This window comes from Sardina pilchardus, chromosome 15 (assembly GCF_963854185.1).
Source record: "Sardina pilchardus chromosome 15, fSarPil1.1, whole genome shotgun sequence".
Taxonomy (NCBI): Eukaryota; Metazoa; Chordata; class Actinopteri; order Clupeiformes; family Clupeidae; genus Sardina; species Sardina pilchardus.
Genome location: NC_085008.1, coordinates 15,014,969 through 15,032,863, shown reverse-complemented (window position 1 = coordinate 15,032,863; position 17,895 = coordinate 15,014,969). Strand labels below are relative to the sequence as shown.

The window sequence follows — 17,895 nt, the reverse complement described above, 5'->3', positions numbered from 1 at the left end:
TCGAACGTTAGGGATTGTCCCAAGTCCTATTGGAGAAAGATAGCACCAGCGGAGATCCAAATTTATGAAGGATTCAGAGGGGTCCACTGATATCAGAACCTGTTCAAGACAAAGGTGAAAAGGTGATTAAGGACCCCATTTAGAAAACTAGGATTTATACTGGGCCACCTGATTCTATGAAGAGATTCCATATGATACATACTAGTGAAAAGTTTATTTATCATGTCTAGGTAAAGGCTCCTACTTGCCATAACATTTGCAGTGGATGATGATGCAGGCTTAAAACCCAACGTTAATAGATCACTAAAAAGTAAAACAATAAAGCAGTAGGCTATGTGCCAACAGCATAGGCTAACTAATATTTCTAGAGCGACGCATGATATTCCATACAGAGAACAATGGTTTTCTGCATACTGAACTAAAACTGTATTCTGAACTATATTGTTCATCCCCATTCAAATGCTTCTCATCAGAATGACTACAGACTGAAATACATACTTCGATGCATGAACCTGCATTACAGTTGCGATTATTTTGTGAAAGTAGTTAACCTTATTTCTATGACATCAAAGTTCACAATTTCGATATCCCAAATGTAAACATCGACTTTTGTTTTGTATTTAGGAAAACGACAGAGGTAAAAGTTGGGACCTACCTCCTAGCGGATGTGATTCCAAGCTGAAGTATCCTTCGATGATATTCCACCTGTTCCTCTCCTCTCTGGCAGAAGAGCAGAACACGCCTTCGCTTTCGAAAAGCCGCTCAATCTCCACTCTGGAAGACTGTTTACTTTTGACGCTCATCCAGATTCGTCAACATTTGGTAATGTTGTTTGAAAGCACAACTCTCTCCTATTTTGTCTAGCGCCCTTTCTCAATCTTTAACCCCAAAGAACTTCACTGTGGAATGGCAATATCACGGGGAGTGAAGAGGTTTATTAATTGGAATCCTTCCCCTTTAAGAATGATTGACAGTTGTTTTCTAGTCAAGTAATTGCTCTAAATGTAGCTCGCATTCACCCCACAGGAGGAGGCCGAGGCTAATGAAGCCGAGACAAGACTGTCTTTCAAAAATCCATTGTTTTAAAGACAATGGACTGACCAAAAGTTTTCGTTAATCCCCTCATTATCCCAGTGAAAGACTATATCTCTCATATATAAACTTTCTACCCATGCACGTCATGCATGTGTATTCGAATGGAAGAGGAAATGTTACGATTTCATTCATGTTCAAACTATTAACATCTCAACATCCCAGTTCATTACTCTAACTGTGTCTAGCCTTTCGAATATGTATTATTATTATTATTATTATTATTATGTTATTATTATTATTATTATTATTATTAATAGTAGTAGTAGTAGCCTAGTAGTAGTAGTAGTATTAGTATTGTTATTATCATCATCATCATCATCATCATCATCATCATCATCATCATCATCATCATTTCCTATTTGTCTATAGCCTAAAGATAAAAGAACACATTTTGGTAAACAATTACCACAGTTGAGGAAATACATAGTTCATGATCTAAGGTTTCACCCCCACATTGCATTGAATGGCTGGCACAAAAAGAACTCACAAGAAATCAACAATTACCCTGCAATACACCACATCTCCTGTTATATATGTATTTTGCTTATCTTTTCAAATCTGTTATTCAACAGCTGATGTGAATATATTACCCAAACATGTAATTTATTGTTTACAATAATTACTGGTTTGACGCAAATATATCCCATATGATCTTTTGCATTCACAGCTTTAAGATTGGTCACCTCCATGACAGGAATTGGCACTTCTGGACATGTATGTCAGTCTTGATAGGTTAAATGAGGCAGATCTCCACTGCACCATACTGAGACCAAAGACCCACACTTCCTTTCTTTCCCTCAGATGAAACTCTTGAACTCAATCCAAATCCAAATAAAGGTTTAAAAATGCATTTGTTTTCACAAGAGAGAAAAAGGAAGAGCATGATTCCCTGGTTAGTAATAATGTGTTGGTCGCAATATTTGGTATTTATGAATAAAAGTCAATCAAAATCCTAAATGTGCAGTGTAGGTAATCTGACAATATAAATATTGCAAATCCCAAACAACCTCTGTTGTATGGCAATTAAAGTATTGAATCTTGATATTGCTGGTCAAATACCCACAAATACCAGTGAGAGTTTTGAGTTTCTTTGAAATGGACTCATTGACTCTTGGGGAGGGATAAGGTGTGTTTCCAGGAAAGCCTATGAGACTTGTAGTGTCTGGGATTTTGTACAAGCAATCCCATATGGCTACTCGTGCAAAATCCCCAAGTGTGCATGTGCGTCTCTCGTGAGCATCTCAGTGCACACATAGTTGTCCCTCAATTCTCAACGTCAGGATGAAAGAAGACAAAAATCAGGTTCTGTGATAGAGGTCAAAGACCAGTTTCTGTAAAGCTGCTCATGCAAAACTCCTATCCAGCCAAACCGGCACCACTGAGCTATACACAGACCAAGCCAAGTGCAACTCGGCAACTCGTTTAGAAAGGAAAGCCAATTGCCACAGAGAGGAACTATCAGGATACTTAACACCTTTTTTAGATCGCAGCATGGGCAAATGGCTCCTTTTCCCAGGGTAACTAAGTAAAGAGCTGGGATAATGTGTGTGTGGAAACAATAAATTACTGTGTATCAACAGGCAGCAATGACTCGATAGCCACCTGGCACTGTGAACATTCCTTGCTCCCTCCTGCAAATCAATTCATTTCTGAGTCTGATTGATAAATGCACTCTGCAGGGCACAGTGATAAGGAATGGTCGAGTGGAGAAAGAATCCAAAAGTCATCTGTGAGAGCACAATCAATCAAGCTCATGTATTTTACAATTATCGGCCATTAGTCAATCAACCCCATGCATTTTCTGAACTTCTGCTGTTGTTTTCCCATTAGCCTAATTGAGTACAAATTGGTTAAGAAGGTGCAGCACAGCTATCAAGCTGCTTAGGTTTATCAGATGACAATATAAGCCCCTCTGATCCTATTAGGGACAAAGTAGCTAACGCTTAAAGGCGCTGTGTCAGCTTACTGGGGACAGGGCTTTGGAGAGAAGAAAACAACATGAGAGGAAGAGAGAAAGAGAGAGGGAGAGAGAGGAAGAGAGAGGGAGAGAGAGAGGTGGAGAGGGTGGGAGGAGAGACAGGGGATGGGGAGATGGCTGAAGTGAGGATGAACAAGCACGACTCACACTGTCCAACATTCTTTCCCCGTCTCTCTCTAGGAAATCGTGACAAGGTGATCTCTTACAGGCAGAGATAACTTCATTGGTTCTTAAGACACACGCAGACACTTACTTAATAAAGGCCTCCTAGTCTCTTCTCCTGTATGGGAATTTTAGTGGTAGGCTACGAGTGGGGGGTAAGCACACATGAGGGGAATTAGCATAGGACTTTCCATTGTTAATTGAGACCACATATGTAAAGCTGTTCAAAGGACTAGATAGATAGATAGATAGATAGATACTTTATTGATCCCCAAGGGGAAATTCAAGAACATGTTTAATAAAACTAGCATGTTTAATAAAATCAGGACTCTTTTAAAAGACACTGATTGAAGACCATGTGCACAAAAAACCAACAAGATGTGTGAAACATGACAATATACACTGTGTTCTGGTCACACTTGAGGTCTTACTTCAATAATCCAAATAGTGAAACTTGATTAATTAATTTGTGAACATTAACATGGCATCATTAACATAATAAATTAACACATGTTAACAAATTCTTATATAAATAATAAATAAAAACGGTTCCTAATTTCAGTACAACTTACTTTTACACAACTCTAGTGAGTATATTGCACATTTTTATGTCCACAATAAAAGTATGTGAAGTGCCTTTACTGTCCAAACAAACTACTTGATAAGTGATTGTAAGACTCATAATGCAGTTTGGCAAGCCAATCAATTGATCAAGGGGCTAACCAAAAACCAAGAGTCGGATAAACAACTTGAATGAAGTTCAAGCAACTCTTCTAAAGTGCATGCCCAGGAAGATGCCCCTTGTTCCTTTTATATTAAAGAGTGCGGATTGAACACTTAACATCATCTGATGGACCCTCAGCTCTTTCTTTATCGCTTAATCTGATTCTCTTAACGTCATTAAAGGCGTAACTGCCTGAGACAGTGATGCAGACCAGCCTTTAATCTGCCATTTAAGTGCCTTACCTGCCATTTATTTACATCTGAACCTTCTGAACGAGTTTCAAACTGTCCTCTCAGTGATGACAGGAACAGGAGGCTGATGTAATATATTGCATCAAGAGAGGGAGTATCGACACATCTGTATATCATGCTGGAAACTAGAGTGGGACACATTAATTGTCGTGCACGAGTTGTATGATGAAGTGATAATTTTTCAGGAGCCAGCAGAGGGAGTCAGTCAGTCCAGCCACCAAACACCATAGCTGATTCTGCTTACAGCCTTAATAGGATTAAACTAAATCAAATTATTAATGTTTGCTTTTAAATCAGGCCCTTCAGGGCAACTCATGGGCCAATCATGTTGTACCACCTCTCCACTTTAGGCCCACCTCAGTGAGGCGTAATGCACTGAACATTACTCGTGTAACTCACACGCGACACATGAGAAGCTTTTAAGTAATACACACAGAAGAGAATGGTTTTCATGAAACTCTAAAGGTATAAAAGTTTTCAGGTGCCGCAAAACTTTGGCTTACATCGGATGTCTATTTCAAAGCGCACCTTCAGTTGATTCTAGACACGCATTATGTCCAAACATTGCTTTAGGGTATTTGATTGATGGCAGTCGTCATCCCAACCCCCCCCCCCCCCCCCCCCACACACACACAAAAATGCACAAATTTCAAGCTACGGTCCACAGGTCCTGCAATTACATATTTTAATATCATCTTCCCTGTCGGATCACTTCCTCCTGGCTGGCATGGCTTTATGGCCCTGGATTACTGCATTCCCATAGGGGATTAGGAAGGGCACAAATCATAAGAAACACACAAAGATAGAAAATCACAAAGGGAGACTCTGGGCTAATCCCTCTCCATATGAGACATTTTATTCATTTGTTTTATTATTTATTGAGGCTATATAAATGTCATTACTCCATATCTTTGGGGTTCAAATTCATAGTGTTCAAATAATTTTTTTATGATATGATCTTTTTAAGGTAAGAAAAGGTGAACTGTCATTATTGTTGGTCAGTGACCCTATCATGTCATAAATGTTGCTGACCTCACAAAGCAACATAATCAAATACAAATAATTTCTTATCCCAATACTTTATCATGTAGTCAGTTTTGTGAATTGGTCAAGATCACTATTCGTTCTTTCAAGTGTGTTAGATCATGGCCATTTACACTATGTAGGACAGTGGGAGAAAACAGACAGAGAAAGGTGGAAGAATGTGAATACTTTTGACAGCAGTCTAAATTTGACAAAGCCAGGGTAAAATACTAATATTTGGTAAGAGTTTTGATCAATCCTTGACCAATTAGTAGTAGTATTTTGACACTTTTAATCATTTAGAAGATGAATAGTTCAGCCTAGCCTCCCAGAAGTTCTAGAGAGACTTTCTTAATTTAGGTCTTCAAAATGAATGACATTTTGTTGTGAATTTTAACACAGAGATTCTTAGGAGCAGAGTTTTACAATAACAAAAATAGAATATAGATTTTTAACCTCAATAGAATAGTAGTAGAACTCTTGATCATATGAGCGCATTCTATCTCTATTGGGACCAAATACATCAAGTAGTAGACCAAACCCATGTCAGAGAATGTCCATTTTCAACATATGGCTGTTTTCTGGTTCACGAGAATGATTCATTTGACAATGAGTTCTTTTACCCTGATTGGCAAAAGACAATTCCCCAATGATGCATGTAGTGTAATCTGTTCAGTTTTACACATGGATCACCCTTGACTCGCATATGAATTTCCCATTCTTAATCCATAGGGTTTAATATGATGTTGGTCCACTCATTGCAGCTATAACAACTTCAACTCTTCCAGGAAGGATTTCCACAAGGTTTAGGAGTGTGTTTGTGGTAATTTTTGACCATTCTTCCAGAAGCGCATTTGTGAGGTTACACACTGATGTTGGATGGGGAGTCTCTGCTTGGATGGCTCTCAGTCTCTGCTCTAATTCATCCCAAAGGTGTTCTATTGGGTTGAGGTGAGGACACTGTGTGCATGTTCTTTATGATGTCTAGGTGGGATAGTGTAAAAGTGGAGAGGGCCTCCACACCAAATTATTCTAAGCATTATAAATTAAGAGAAAAATGGTCATGCCATTCACTTCATATCAGTCACTGACATGTATTTTGACTGTTCAAATGTTTAGGGCACATGACATTTCCTTGTACACTAAGAGGGTGAACCGAGGTGAGGGATGTAATCCCTGATTGACTTTACCAGTTAAATCCACTTTAAACGCCGATGATACCTGGAAACGCAAAGAGGGTTTGATCCTAAATGCCATTGGTCAATTAGCTACAGGCCATTCAGATGGGTAACATATACACTTTGGATGACACCTCAAAAAAGGCTCATGTCTTAAAACAAAATATTGGCACAATTCCACAAAGCATTCCATGGAAATATTGAAGGAGGAATTATGGCTTAGGCCCATAATGGACTGAACACTGGGATCCCACAGGAGGTCAGACATGTGAAGACCACCGTCACTAAGATACATGGCAGACACTAGCCATGCAGCTACCTGATGACCTCTCCTCACCCCTGGCTTACAACTTCCCAACAGCGACTCCTGTAAAAAAAGGGTGCCTTAAGTAGGAAGCAGTCTGCTGCCAGACTCAGGAGTTCAAATCTAAGGGGACAGCCTTGGCACCCACAGGAGCTTGCTCTAACAGCGCTGTCATCCTTTTTTTTTAAAGAACCTGGCGGTGTTCAGGTGCATGGCGTTCAGCTAAGGACAGCAAGTCTCAGAAGCCCACCTTTACTGTGTAAGTCACATGCTAGTGCCCTTAGTCCACAAAAGGCTCAGGGCCAAGAGCTGCTGCATACAATAGTCAATAGAGTATGTTAACTTTAGCTCTACTTCTACTGCAGTTTAATTTGAATTGTATCTCCAGTCAAATAGGTGTTTTCAGTTCAGGAGATAAATGCAATTCTGTTTTATTTTTGTATTTTAAATTTGCATAGCACTTCATGACTAAAAGAGTGCTGAATGTGACATCGGAGAAACCAGAGAATTCCAAGGAAATTCAAACTTGTGCCCAAGCCACATGTCACAGAAATGTCTCTGGCATAAAACATACATGTAACTGATTCCTGAACAATCAGAAAATGTATTTATCCTGAAGCAATAACATCTCACTCTGAAGAAGGCGAATGCCCTTTTAAATCCTCTAATATGTTTGAAATTTTCCACTTGATTTTCATTACTTCTTTAAATATTAGATCTCATCCTTTTACAAGCTTTAGCAACACAAAGCAAATCCAGTCCAGGCCCTATGGTAATGAAAAGAAAGAGGATAAAGACTCAATCTGTGGTATATCCCGTGGGTAAAAGACAAATACGAGGCTTACAAAGCATTAAATCTAATGACATATTTAATTTTGGATGTAACGTGACAACGAAACAAAACAAAAGGTGGGGGGGAACTCTCCCTGCCTAAGTCTTTGAAAATCTCTTCAGTTCTTTAGGACGACAGTGAGAGCAGGTTTCATTATGCAACATTTCAATGCTCCATGTCAAGTGTGAGAAGGGGGTGCATGACTCAATATCAAAACACCAGCAAATGCCCTTCTGTCCCAAGAGCTCTTACAAAACTGTGATGAGTCAGAGGAACTGTTGTCCTGAGATCTTAGCCCGGATGAATTGGGAAGAAAAGAGGATATCTCTCCCCAATCCCCTGTAACTCCAGAAAGCCTCTCCATGCAGGCAGGCTGCTGGGCGCTTTGTAATTCCTTACTTATATCAGCAATAACATTCAAGATTTCGCATATTAAGCCCTGAGGCGCTGGGCATATTGCTGGACAATTACTGTACAACACAAGCAGATACTGGTGATCTGAGTTTTAATCCCGGATAAAGCATTTCCCCCCCTCTCTCCCTTCCAGATTCCGCTCAGCTAGAGAACGGCAGCAAGAGAAGTGAATCACAGTGGCTTGGTGCGATACCTGGGCTAGACGCTCTGTCAGTGGAGAGCTCATGTCTGTTGAGTTCATCTCTGAATCACCCAGATGTTGCTGCAAAAATACTGCAGACCATCTGCAACATCTTGTAACATTTTATGTAATACATTAAATACCAACATTTAAATAGAAGGACACAGGTAGTTTTTCTAGAAAACGTACACATTTTGAAAATATCCTCTTTACAAAATATGAGCAGAAGTTTCCAATTGTATTTACACAATAATAAACTGACAAGCACAGCAACAATCAATTCAGTATACAGCATAAATATTCAATATAATGGTTAAAGAAAATATAAAGGCATAGACAGATGTATCAGTATTATTTACACACACACACACACACACACACACACACACACGTATATACATATATATATGTGTATATATGTGTGTGTGTGTGTGTGTGTGTGTATGTATAGGCTATATATTATAATGGCATAGTAGTAGAGTAGTAGTAGTTGAACAGCACATGACCATGTCTATGACTCCTCTGCTGGAGGGTCCAGCCGGTCCATCTCCTTCTGCAGCTTGTCCCGGAGTTTGTGGAACGAGGGCCTCTTCCCCGGCTCATGGTGCCAGCAGCTCCCCATGAGCTGGTACAGGGCCGGGGGGCAGTCCTCGGGGGCCTCCATCCGGTAGCCCTGCTCCACCCGCTCACGCACCTCTTTCAGGGACTGCAACAGCAAACACAGAGGAGGGTATGTTTATTTTTCTCCTTAATAATAAACTCAATATGGAAACTGTTTGCATGGTTGAGTCCTGAACAAAGGTTTTTTCACTTTCCCTTAGATCTAACAGGTTGGATCATTCTGTACAAGTATAGTGCTGTGCATTTGGTGGTATTTAAACTGATTCTGACTCAGAGAAAGACCTGTTGTCAGTCTAAGAACCACAAATAGGACTTAAGCATATTATGAAATACCCTTAAGAGCTAGTAACCACTGCAAAGTACTGTGGACTGTTGGCTGACAACCCCTGGAGACGGGAGGTCATCTGAGGAGAGTTGATCAGTCCAAAACAAGAGACTACAGAAATAAGGCTAGTTGGACTGTGTACCACTGACAAAGAGTTTAACGAGATGTCCTGATACTAGTCCTGACAAGCAGAGACTGTTGATTAAGCAAGACGACTCATAAGAGGGTCATTTCCTGTATCTGTTCTATCTACAGTATCTGAAGTAGCTTAGGTAGTAGGTGGTAGGTCCTAGCTCCAAAGTTATATTTAAAAATCTGATTTATATTCTCTTATTGCTTATTCAGAGAAAAGTTTATGTTTGACATACGTGCCATTTCGTTCCATTGACAACTCCCTTTAAGATTCATCTTGGCAACTAGACAATCTTTGTGACAAGGCTGTTTAAAAACTCATCATTGACTGAGTGAACCTTGCCCCATTAACAGACTTTTGATTAAGTCATTTGACTCATCTCATTAGCTCGAACTCTGCCCCACTCTTTCTCATTTTGCACAGCTCACCTTCCCCCTGGTGACACCGAAAAGAACAATCACTGTAAAATGTAATTTCAGGTCTCTACGGGAAGGACAAGGACATTAAAGAACCTCACACCTTATTCCACCCTAAAATCTGCTCAGGTCACACCGGCGGAAGTGCGTAAAGGAAATAATAGTGGCGGTTAATCTGACACAGTTAGTGTCGATTGGCTTGAAACTGTCTGGGTCCATGTCGACGTCAATGACACCACAGACAGGAGTAATGGAGGTGTGCAACAGACTGATGATTATCATTGGAGCATTCGTCGCAGTTTCACCATGTAACGCTAAACTAAAGAGGAGCACATTGAGGATACTCCTGAACTGTCTTGTGACCCTTTGTTGTGAATGACAAACTGAGCAGAGTAGCTGGTAGTAATGGTGCGTGGGCCAGGAGGTTTGTTCGACGAGCCTTTAGGACCATGTGTAACACAGGGATCTGTAAGTAAGATAATCCCTGCCCCATGCTGCCCCACCACTCCACCCCGCCCCACCCCACCCCACCCCACCCCACCCCGCTCACCCCACTGCATTTCCTCTGCTGGCTTGCTGCCATGAGGAGCTGTTGCCGTAGAAACAAGCCCCACAAGCATTAATCCGGGTTTATCCCTGCCTTTATTACCTGCTTAGTGAAACCGCTTTGATTTCTCCGTGTCACATACCTGTGTGGTGAGTAACTGACGGAAACGTAGGCAAAGGAGAAGATGGGCTCATGCAGTGGAAGCAGGTGACCATCATCAGACTACCACATGCATGCTATGATGACTGAGACTCAATCAACATTTGCCTAGACATCTTTAAATGACTTCCAAAACTAGCTTGCATTAACTATTATTATAGTTTGCAAGAACATTAATGTCTGCATTTCCTACTGTCTTGACTCCTATCAAATTTTGCTGAGTTCTGCTTGGTTATTTTTCCCTAATAGCCCATCAAAGCTGATGCACTAACAATGTTGATCTCCATGACCAACAATGTCTCTGAACTGATCAGGTAGCCAAGTGGGCCCTTCTGAGTGGATCTACTTAAGTCTCGTCCATTCATTGGCTTTAACTACATTCTGCATGTAGCTAAATGTTTTTAATCACATCCCAAGTCCTGACTGACCACAGACTATCCTTACAGTCTAAGCTGGAGAGGGCTGACCTTAACTCACCATCTTTGGGTAAGGCTGACGGCCGTAAGAAAATGTTTCCCACAGGAAGATCCCATAGCTCCAAACATCTGACCGAGTGGAGAATTTCTGGAACCAACAGAGTCAACAAGTACAGTGTTTTTTCAATACTGAATTATGAAAGATTGCTGTTGGCATTTCTATAAGCACAGTGCAAAGTGAACACCTCAAAACAAAGTGTGAAGGACACCAACCCCACCTCTTTCCTCAAGGCCTCAGGTGCTGTCCATTTGACAGGTAACTTCACCTGCTCCGAGCCCTTTGAGTCCCCTTTGGTGAGCCCAAAATCACTGACTTTGGCCACCCTGTCCTCGGACACCAGGATGTTACGGGCTGCCAGGTCCCTGTGAACCAACTTTTTGGACTCCAGGTACTCCATTCCTTCACATACGTCACTAATAACAACAAATGCAATAGCACACTAGTCTCAAACAGTGTCAAACAGTCTACTGTGGATCTCAGTGAAATATTTCATTCAATCATATGGTAGTGAAGACTGGACAGGAGGGAAAAAAAGACAAAGCCTTACAGTGCAAAACGCATCAGCTGGCCTGTGCTGATCTGAGAGCGCCCTCTTGTGCGTAGATAATTCACAAGATTGCCCTAAAATATAATAATCCATTTTAAGGCCTTTATGAATGGTTATTATTAACTTATTTATTATTAATGATTTTTGTTCATGTGTTTTCACATTAATCTAGTAGAACATAATATATCATAACATGGTTTGCTATAAACTTACCTTGACCATCAATTCTGTGACTATGTACAGTCCATTGTGTAAAATCACACCCAACAACCTGACCAAATTATTGTGCTGGAGTTTCCTATGGGTGATAACACAGCAATTTAGGGAGTTCAAAAATGTTCCACTAAACAGAATGAACTCTCAATCATTTTTTGCAATTACTTTACCTCTATGTATCTGTACATATTTAGTCATGTTGATTTGTTGACTTGCTTTTTATCATCCTGTTTACATTGTAGTGTATGTTGTGTGTGGTAACTTAAGATGCCAGGCCCTTGAATTTCCCCATGGGAATCAATATAGTATCTATCTATCTACAAACTGATGTTTAGTGTACAGATTTCAGAGATGTATAGACTGTACTATACTACTATAACACTAAACTCAAGAAATATTGAAAACCACCCATACTGAATGGCCTGTGGACTGAAGTCTAAGACAAATTAATGTGAAAATGGTTCTAGTTTAAGGCATAATAAAATATAGAAGAGCATACAAGAAAATGTCAACATGCACTTCCTTAGAGGGAGTAAAACTCACGTCATAACTGCTGTTTCTGACAAAAAAGCTTGAGCTGTAACATCACATTTGATGTTCTTCACTGCCACCTGCTGGCCCATGTACTCCCCTTTATACACTTCTGTTGACAAAAGAAGAACTCACTGTAACTGTCGTTAGAAAAACTGGTGAAAACTGGTTTCCATTGACAGAAATCATTAATAAGAGATGTGCGCCATCTGAACCACACCAAATACAGCGCCCTCCACAATTATTGGCACCCCTGGTTAAGATGTGTTCTTTAGCTTCTAATAAATTCATTTTTTTTCCCAAATAATATAGGACCACAATGAAAAAAAGCGTAAAATCCAACCTTTAATACAAGTGCATTTATTTAGAAGGAAAAAAATCCCACATTAAGAAATAATTATTCTTCATAAAATCACCTGTTCCACAATTATTGGCACCCCTAACAATTCCTAGGAAATAAATGTAATTCAAGTATTTCTGTCATATCTGTCATTTCTACAGTAGTTTACAAAGTCAATCAGAGTATGTAGGAACATTTAATTAGTAATTCTTAACATCCTGTTTCCCTGGGCTATCAATATGACGTGACACAGAGGCCATTTCTCTTCAACATGGGAAAGACAAAGGAACACACTATTCAAGTAAGGCAGATGTGTGTCGACCTTCACAAGTAAGGCAATGGCTATAAGAAAATAGCCACTCGCACACCTGCCCATATCTATGGTCAGAGGAATCGTTAAGAAGTTTAAAACAACTGGAACAGTGGTAAACAAGCCTGGAAGAGGACGCATGTTTATTTTGCCACCACGCACAGTGAGGAGGATGGTATGAGAAATAAAAAAATCTCCAAAACTCACTGTTACAGAATTGCATCAAATGGTTGCATCTTGGGGTCACAAAGTCTCCAAAACAACCATCAGGCACTATACATGCCAACAAATTGTTTGGGAGGCATGCAGGGAAAACAACCTTTCTCACTCAAAATCATAAGCACAAACGTCTGGAGCGGTACTGGGCCTTCAACTGGGACTGTGTGCTTAAGTCAGATGAGACAAAGTTAGAGCTTTTTGGCAAACAAACACTCTAAGTGGGTCTGGCGTAACAAAAAGATGAGTATGCAGAACAGCACCTCATGCCCACTGTGAAGTATGGGGGAGGATCAGTGATGCTGTGGGCCTGTTTCTCTTCCAAAGGGCCTGGGAACCTTGTTAGGGTGCATGGCATCATGAATGCTTTGAAATACCAGGACATTTTAAATCAAAATCTGGTGGCCTCTGCCCGAAAGCTGAAGATGGATCGTCACTGGGTCTTTCAGCAAGATAATGACCCTAAACATATGGCCAAGTCTACACAGAAATGGTTCACCAGACACCGTATCAAGCTCCTACCATGGCCATCTCAGTTCCCAGACCTCAACCCCATTGAAAACCTGTGTGGTGAGTTGAAGAGGAGAGTGCAGAGGAGAGAACCCAGGTCGTTGGGTGATTTGGAGATTTTGTGCAAAGAGGAATGGTCGAAGATCCGTCTTTCTGTTTTCTCTAATCTTGTGAAACATTATAAGACAAGATTAGGTGCTGTTTTATTAGCAAAAGGGGGTTGTACAAAGCATTTACATCAGGGGTGCCAATAATTGTGGCACACATGATTTGATGTAAAATAATTATTTCTTAATGTGGGATTTTTTTCCTTCTAAATAAATGCACTTGTATTAAAGGTTGGATTTTACGCTTTTTTTTCATTGTGGTACTATATTATTTGGAAAAAAATGAATTTATCAGAAGCTAAAGAACACATCTTAACCAGGGGTGCCAATAATTGTGGAGGGCGCTGTAGATATTATCTGACATCTGACATGCCAGTCATGTCATTTTGCTTAAAATGAATTGTCCAATAATTGAAAACATTCAATTTCAAATCCCATTTTAGAATTATGTCTTATTTTGAAAAGTGAAGAGACTCACCTCCAAACTCTCCCTCTCCAATGCTTGCTCCTAGGATGAGCTTGTCCAAATCGAGGAGCCATCCCGCTAAGACCAAACGGGGCAATAGACAAAAGCCAAACAAATCACTATCGATGAATGATAATATTGTATTTTATTTAAAAGTCCATCACTTTCATCTGTTTTGATATCTATCCAGTGAAATACATGACATCTACAACCCTTGAGGGCTTTACATACTTTTCTTTGGAAGGTAAAGAGAATGAAACATGCAAGTCTTCATCTGTGGGCTAAAATAAAGCTTCACTGTAAGATATTTCTTTATGTAAGAACAATGTAAGCCAAAATTCTCTACATATATATGAACACTTACTTTTAGATAGTTCTAACTCAGCCGATCGGATTCCTTCTTTCTCTTTGGCTTTGTGCAGAATGGTAGCAATGGCTCCCTTATTTTTGGAATAGAACTATAAAAACAGTAAGTGGAAACAAATGCTGAGAGGGTAATCTTAAAAACACTTTAAAAAAACATTTTTTATCAGGTACAACTAACACTGTCTACATTAATACAAAGAAATAATATAGGCCTAGACCTCATGTTTGAATTCATTTCTATAAGAAAAAGTGTTAGATTTTAAGTCCAGAGGGCAATAGAGGATTAGCATCTGTGGCTTGTGGACCTGCGTTTGAAAACAGTGCATACTGTCATTTTTTCATGATTTTGAAACCTAACAACCTTAATATGTAGTGTTGTTGTTCATCCAGATTTGTCTGGATTAATCAAGTCTTTTTCTGTGGTGTGCGTGGTGTGTCTGATTACAGGCTCAGGTAACTGTCCTGATATTGCTAGCTCTTTAGTGTGTTAAATACTGTACACAGAGGTGGACATCCCGGGTTCAGAAAGTAAGCACCTGCCAAGCACTTGATCCAACCATTTAGTGAACCATCTCATCCTAATTAGTTGCCAGGTAGATAATTAATGATATCACCTGTGTTACAGTAAATGCACTGGTAGAATATATGGCAGGACTTCTACTCCTTGGAACCAGGAATGTCCGCCTCTGACTGTACATCAGAGAATACTGCAACAGATTAGAGCACTGGGTTGAACAGGACTAGTCTTGAAATGGTGCCCATAATCACTTACCTAGCACGTGCTCTGGCTTTTACATTGTCACATTTGTATCTGTGCCCTACTGTAGCTGCTACTCTACATTTGCTACTGTCAAAGTTTTAAGGGTCTTTTAATGACACCTGAACAGGAAAACTGAATCACTTTTGACATTTTTTGTGCACTGGAAACGACAAAATGGTAGTGATTCTTGGTAGTCTTTGATATGACGAGTTAAAGAGATGGTGACGAGTTAAAGAGATGGTGATGTGGGGGAGATGGGACTACAAAGGTCAAAGCTAATGCTTGGTGTACTGAGAGGTAGTCTTTTGGAGTTTGTAGTGGCACTGTCACTAACTAAAGACTACTCTAAAAAAAGGCTATAGAGGAAGTAAGTCAGACACCACATTCCTGAGAAGGACAGATAGGGCAGGGAAGCTGTTCTGCAGTAGCGCTACTCATTCAAACCACTATCTCACGGTTCTTCAGAATACAGTTTATCTACATGACTAAGAACATGTTATTTTCAAAAGCGGATGATGACTGGGTTGCAACCATGGCTTCAATTTGATTATATTCTTCTATACATCTATAGCTCAAAGTAGGCTAATGTAGAATGCAATATTTTGCTGACAATCGGGCTGAATAAAATAGGAAGATCACATTATTGTCATTTCACCATATAAGTGTCATAAGTTAAGTGCAACATAAACATACTGAACGTCAATGCCTTGCAAGTCCTTGTCAGTATCCCAAGAAGTGGCTGTTTCAAAGAGGTTGAAGAAGTATATAAATCTATAGTTTAAGGGATGTTACGGATAATAGTTCCCAAAGAACGCATATCTTAAAGAGGACATAAAATGGATGAATCAAGTATTGTACTGTGTTCTCTGATGTTTAAATAGTATTATTCAACTTTGAATTATAAAAAATAACCTCAATTGCAATTTTACAAGGGCAATTAAAACCTTATATTCAGGCTGGGTATTGAAATGGTCCTTTTGACTTAATGGCGCCCTCTTTGGCAACTCCAATTGAACTTCAATGGCTTTGCGATATTTGACATCACATTTAGGTTCTGTTAATTCGCACATTTTTAGTGGTTATTTCTAAGTTAAAGATTTTCTTATGAAGGAGGACACAACCATGCCTCATGTTATGATAGCTCTTTGGTTATTATGCACATCAAAACTAAGACAAAAATGGTTTCCATTCTATGTAATCTTTAAATTCAGAAACCATAAATCTGTACAGGTTTATGAAGCACCCACCTCAATCATGTCAATAAGGTTATGAAAGAACTGTGTTTTGTCAATGGTCAGTTTGCTGTCCTGGTAGATGACTCGGTAGTGAATGACCTCCCCAGCAAAGTTGACACACAGGACATAATCGCCAGGGTGGCGGATGGACTCGCGGACCAGAAACAGACCATCCTCCCTGGGCTTCAACTTCTTCACAGCCTGGGGCCCTGAAATCTTCCCATGAAACCAACTAACCAATTGAGAAGAGATGTTTTAGTACAACACCAGCTTGTAAGTTAAAGACAATTTGACAGCTTTGGTGGAGTTCAGTTGTGCAGATGTGCAAAGAGACTGAACAGAATAGTTGTGGCTGTATATCATTTGGTTAAGCTAGGCTATTTTTTCATTCATTACTTTCATTTCTCTAAGTATGAACTTCCTACTACAATTCTGTATCAGGGGTCGATGAACCAAGTAGGCCCTAGGCTAAATGTTATGGTGTAACTTGAGGCTACATATGTGTACCTACAATGATATAAAGTAACAAGATAGGCAAATAGGCCTAATGGGGGAGAAAATCTTCATAGGCAGAAAGTAAAAACTCAGTTTGCATTCCAATAATTGGCTACCCCTCAGAGTGTAAGAAAGGATGATGAACTTTTGTCTGAGGGCCACGCAGCCATACAGCCGACTGCAGTGTCTATCTCAGCGAGAGATATATAGGCTAAACAAAATCATGTGGAAACTTACGGCATTAGGCTGAGGCAGGAGTCTATGCGGATAGCCTCTCGCTCCTTCATATTACTACAAGAAACCAGCCCTTCATCTCCCGTTTTGTTGTTTCTGGCTTTATATATACCACTGTCCTGAAAAACCACAAGCCATCATTGATTTGTTCGGTCATGTTCAAGAAATGTAGGCTTTAACAAATGAAAGTTGGCTTTACCTGCGTTATCTCCATAGTAGTAAGGATATCTCCTTTATGATAGGCAATTTCTCCAGGTTTAAGCTTTAGGTGGTCACATTTGGCGACACACTGACCACCTGCCACCAGAACATTCTTATTTGAAGAACAAAAAGAAAAGAAACACACATGATGTTATATCACTGGGCTAAATAATCCAACAGATATAGCCTTCAAAATCAACAAACAAATTAATTTCCTTACCGTTGCCATATTCAAGAGTAGCTGTTTATTCGCATTGACGGTGTATATTTTCTCTTTGACCAAGTCATCATCATCGCAATCGTTCGTCCATGACAGGTAAGGCGTAGCCAATTCTATTGCCAAATTTCAGCATTTTTCACTACTGCAGGCTATAAAGGACATTATCTTTGGACTAAATTGCGATTCGCTGTCTTGGATATCCAACAGTTTGTCACTCACTCACAAACACTCAAAGGACAGCCACTCAAAGACAGTTCAACCAAACTTCCGCTAGATCGTCACGTATTAGTCACACACTCAGTAACACCCTTCAGAAGCCTA

General features: G+C 39.9%; 1 protein-coding gene across 1 annotated transcript; it reads right to left on the bottom strand.

Annotated features, from left to right (window-relative positions):
* Positions 1-7,580: 7,580 nt before the first annotated feature.
* On the bottom strand, positions 7,581-17,874 carry matk (megakaryocyte-associated tyrosine kinase). The gene is made up of 12 exons (XM_062555626.1): positions 17,575-17,874; positions 17,353-17,466; positions 17,157-17,272; positions 16,437-16,656; positions 14,428-14,521; positions 14,076-14,141; positions 12,127-12,226; positions 11,581-11,665; positions 11,368-11,441; positions 11,038-11,233; positions 10,821-10,907; positions 7,581-8,848 (listed from the first exon to the last, which is right to left on the bottom strand). Exons 1-12 carry the CDS (start codon positions 17,581-17,583, stop codon positions 8,654-8,656), a joined length of 1,356 nt encoding a protein of 451 aa, XP_062411610.1. The 5' UTR covers positions 17,584-17,874; the 3' UTR covers positions 7,581-8,653.
* Between the last annotated feature and the right edge of the window lie 21 nt (positions 17,875-17,895).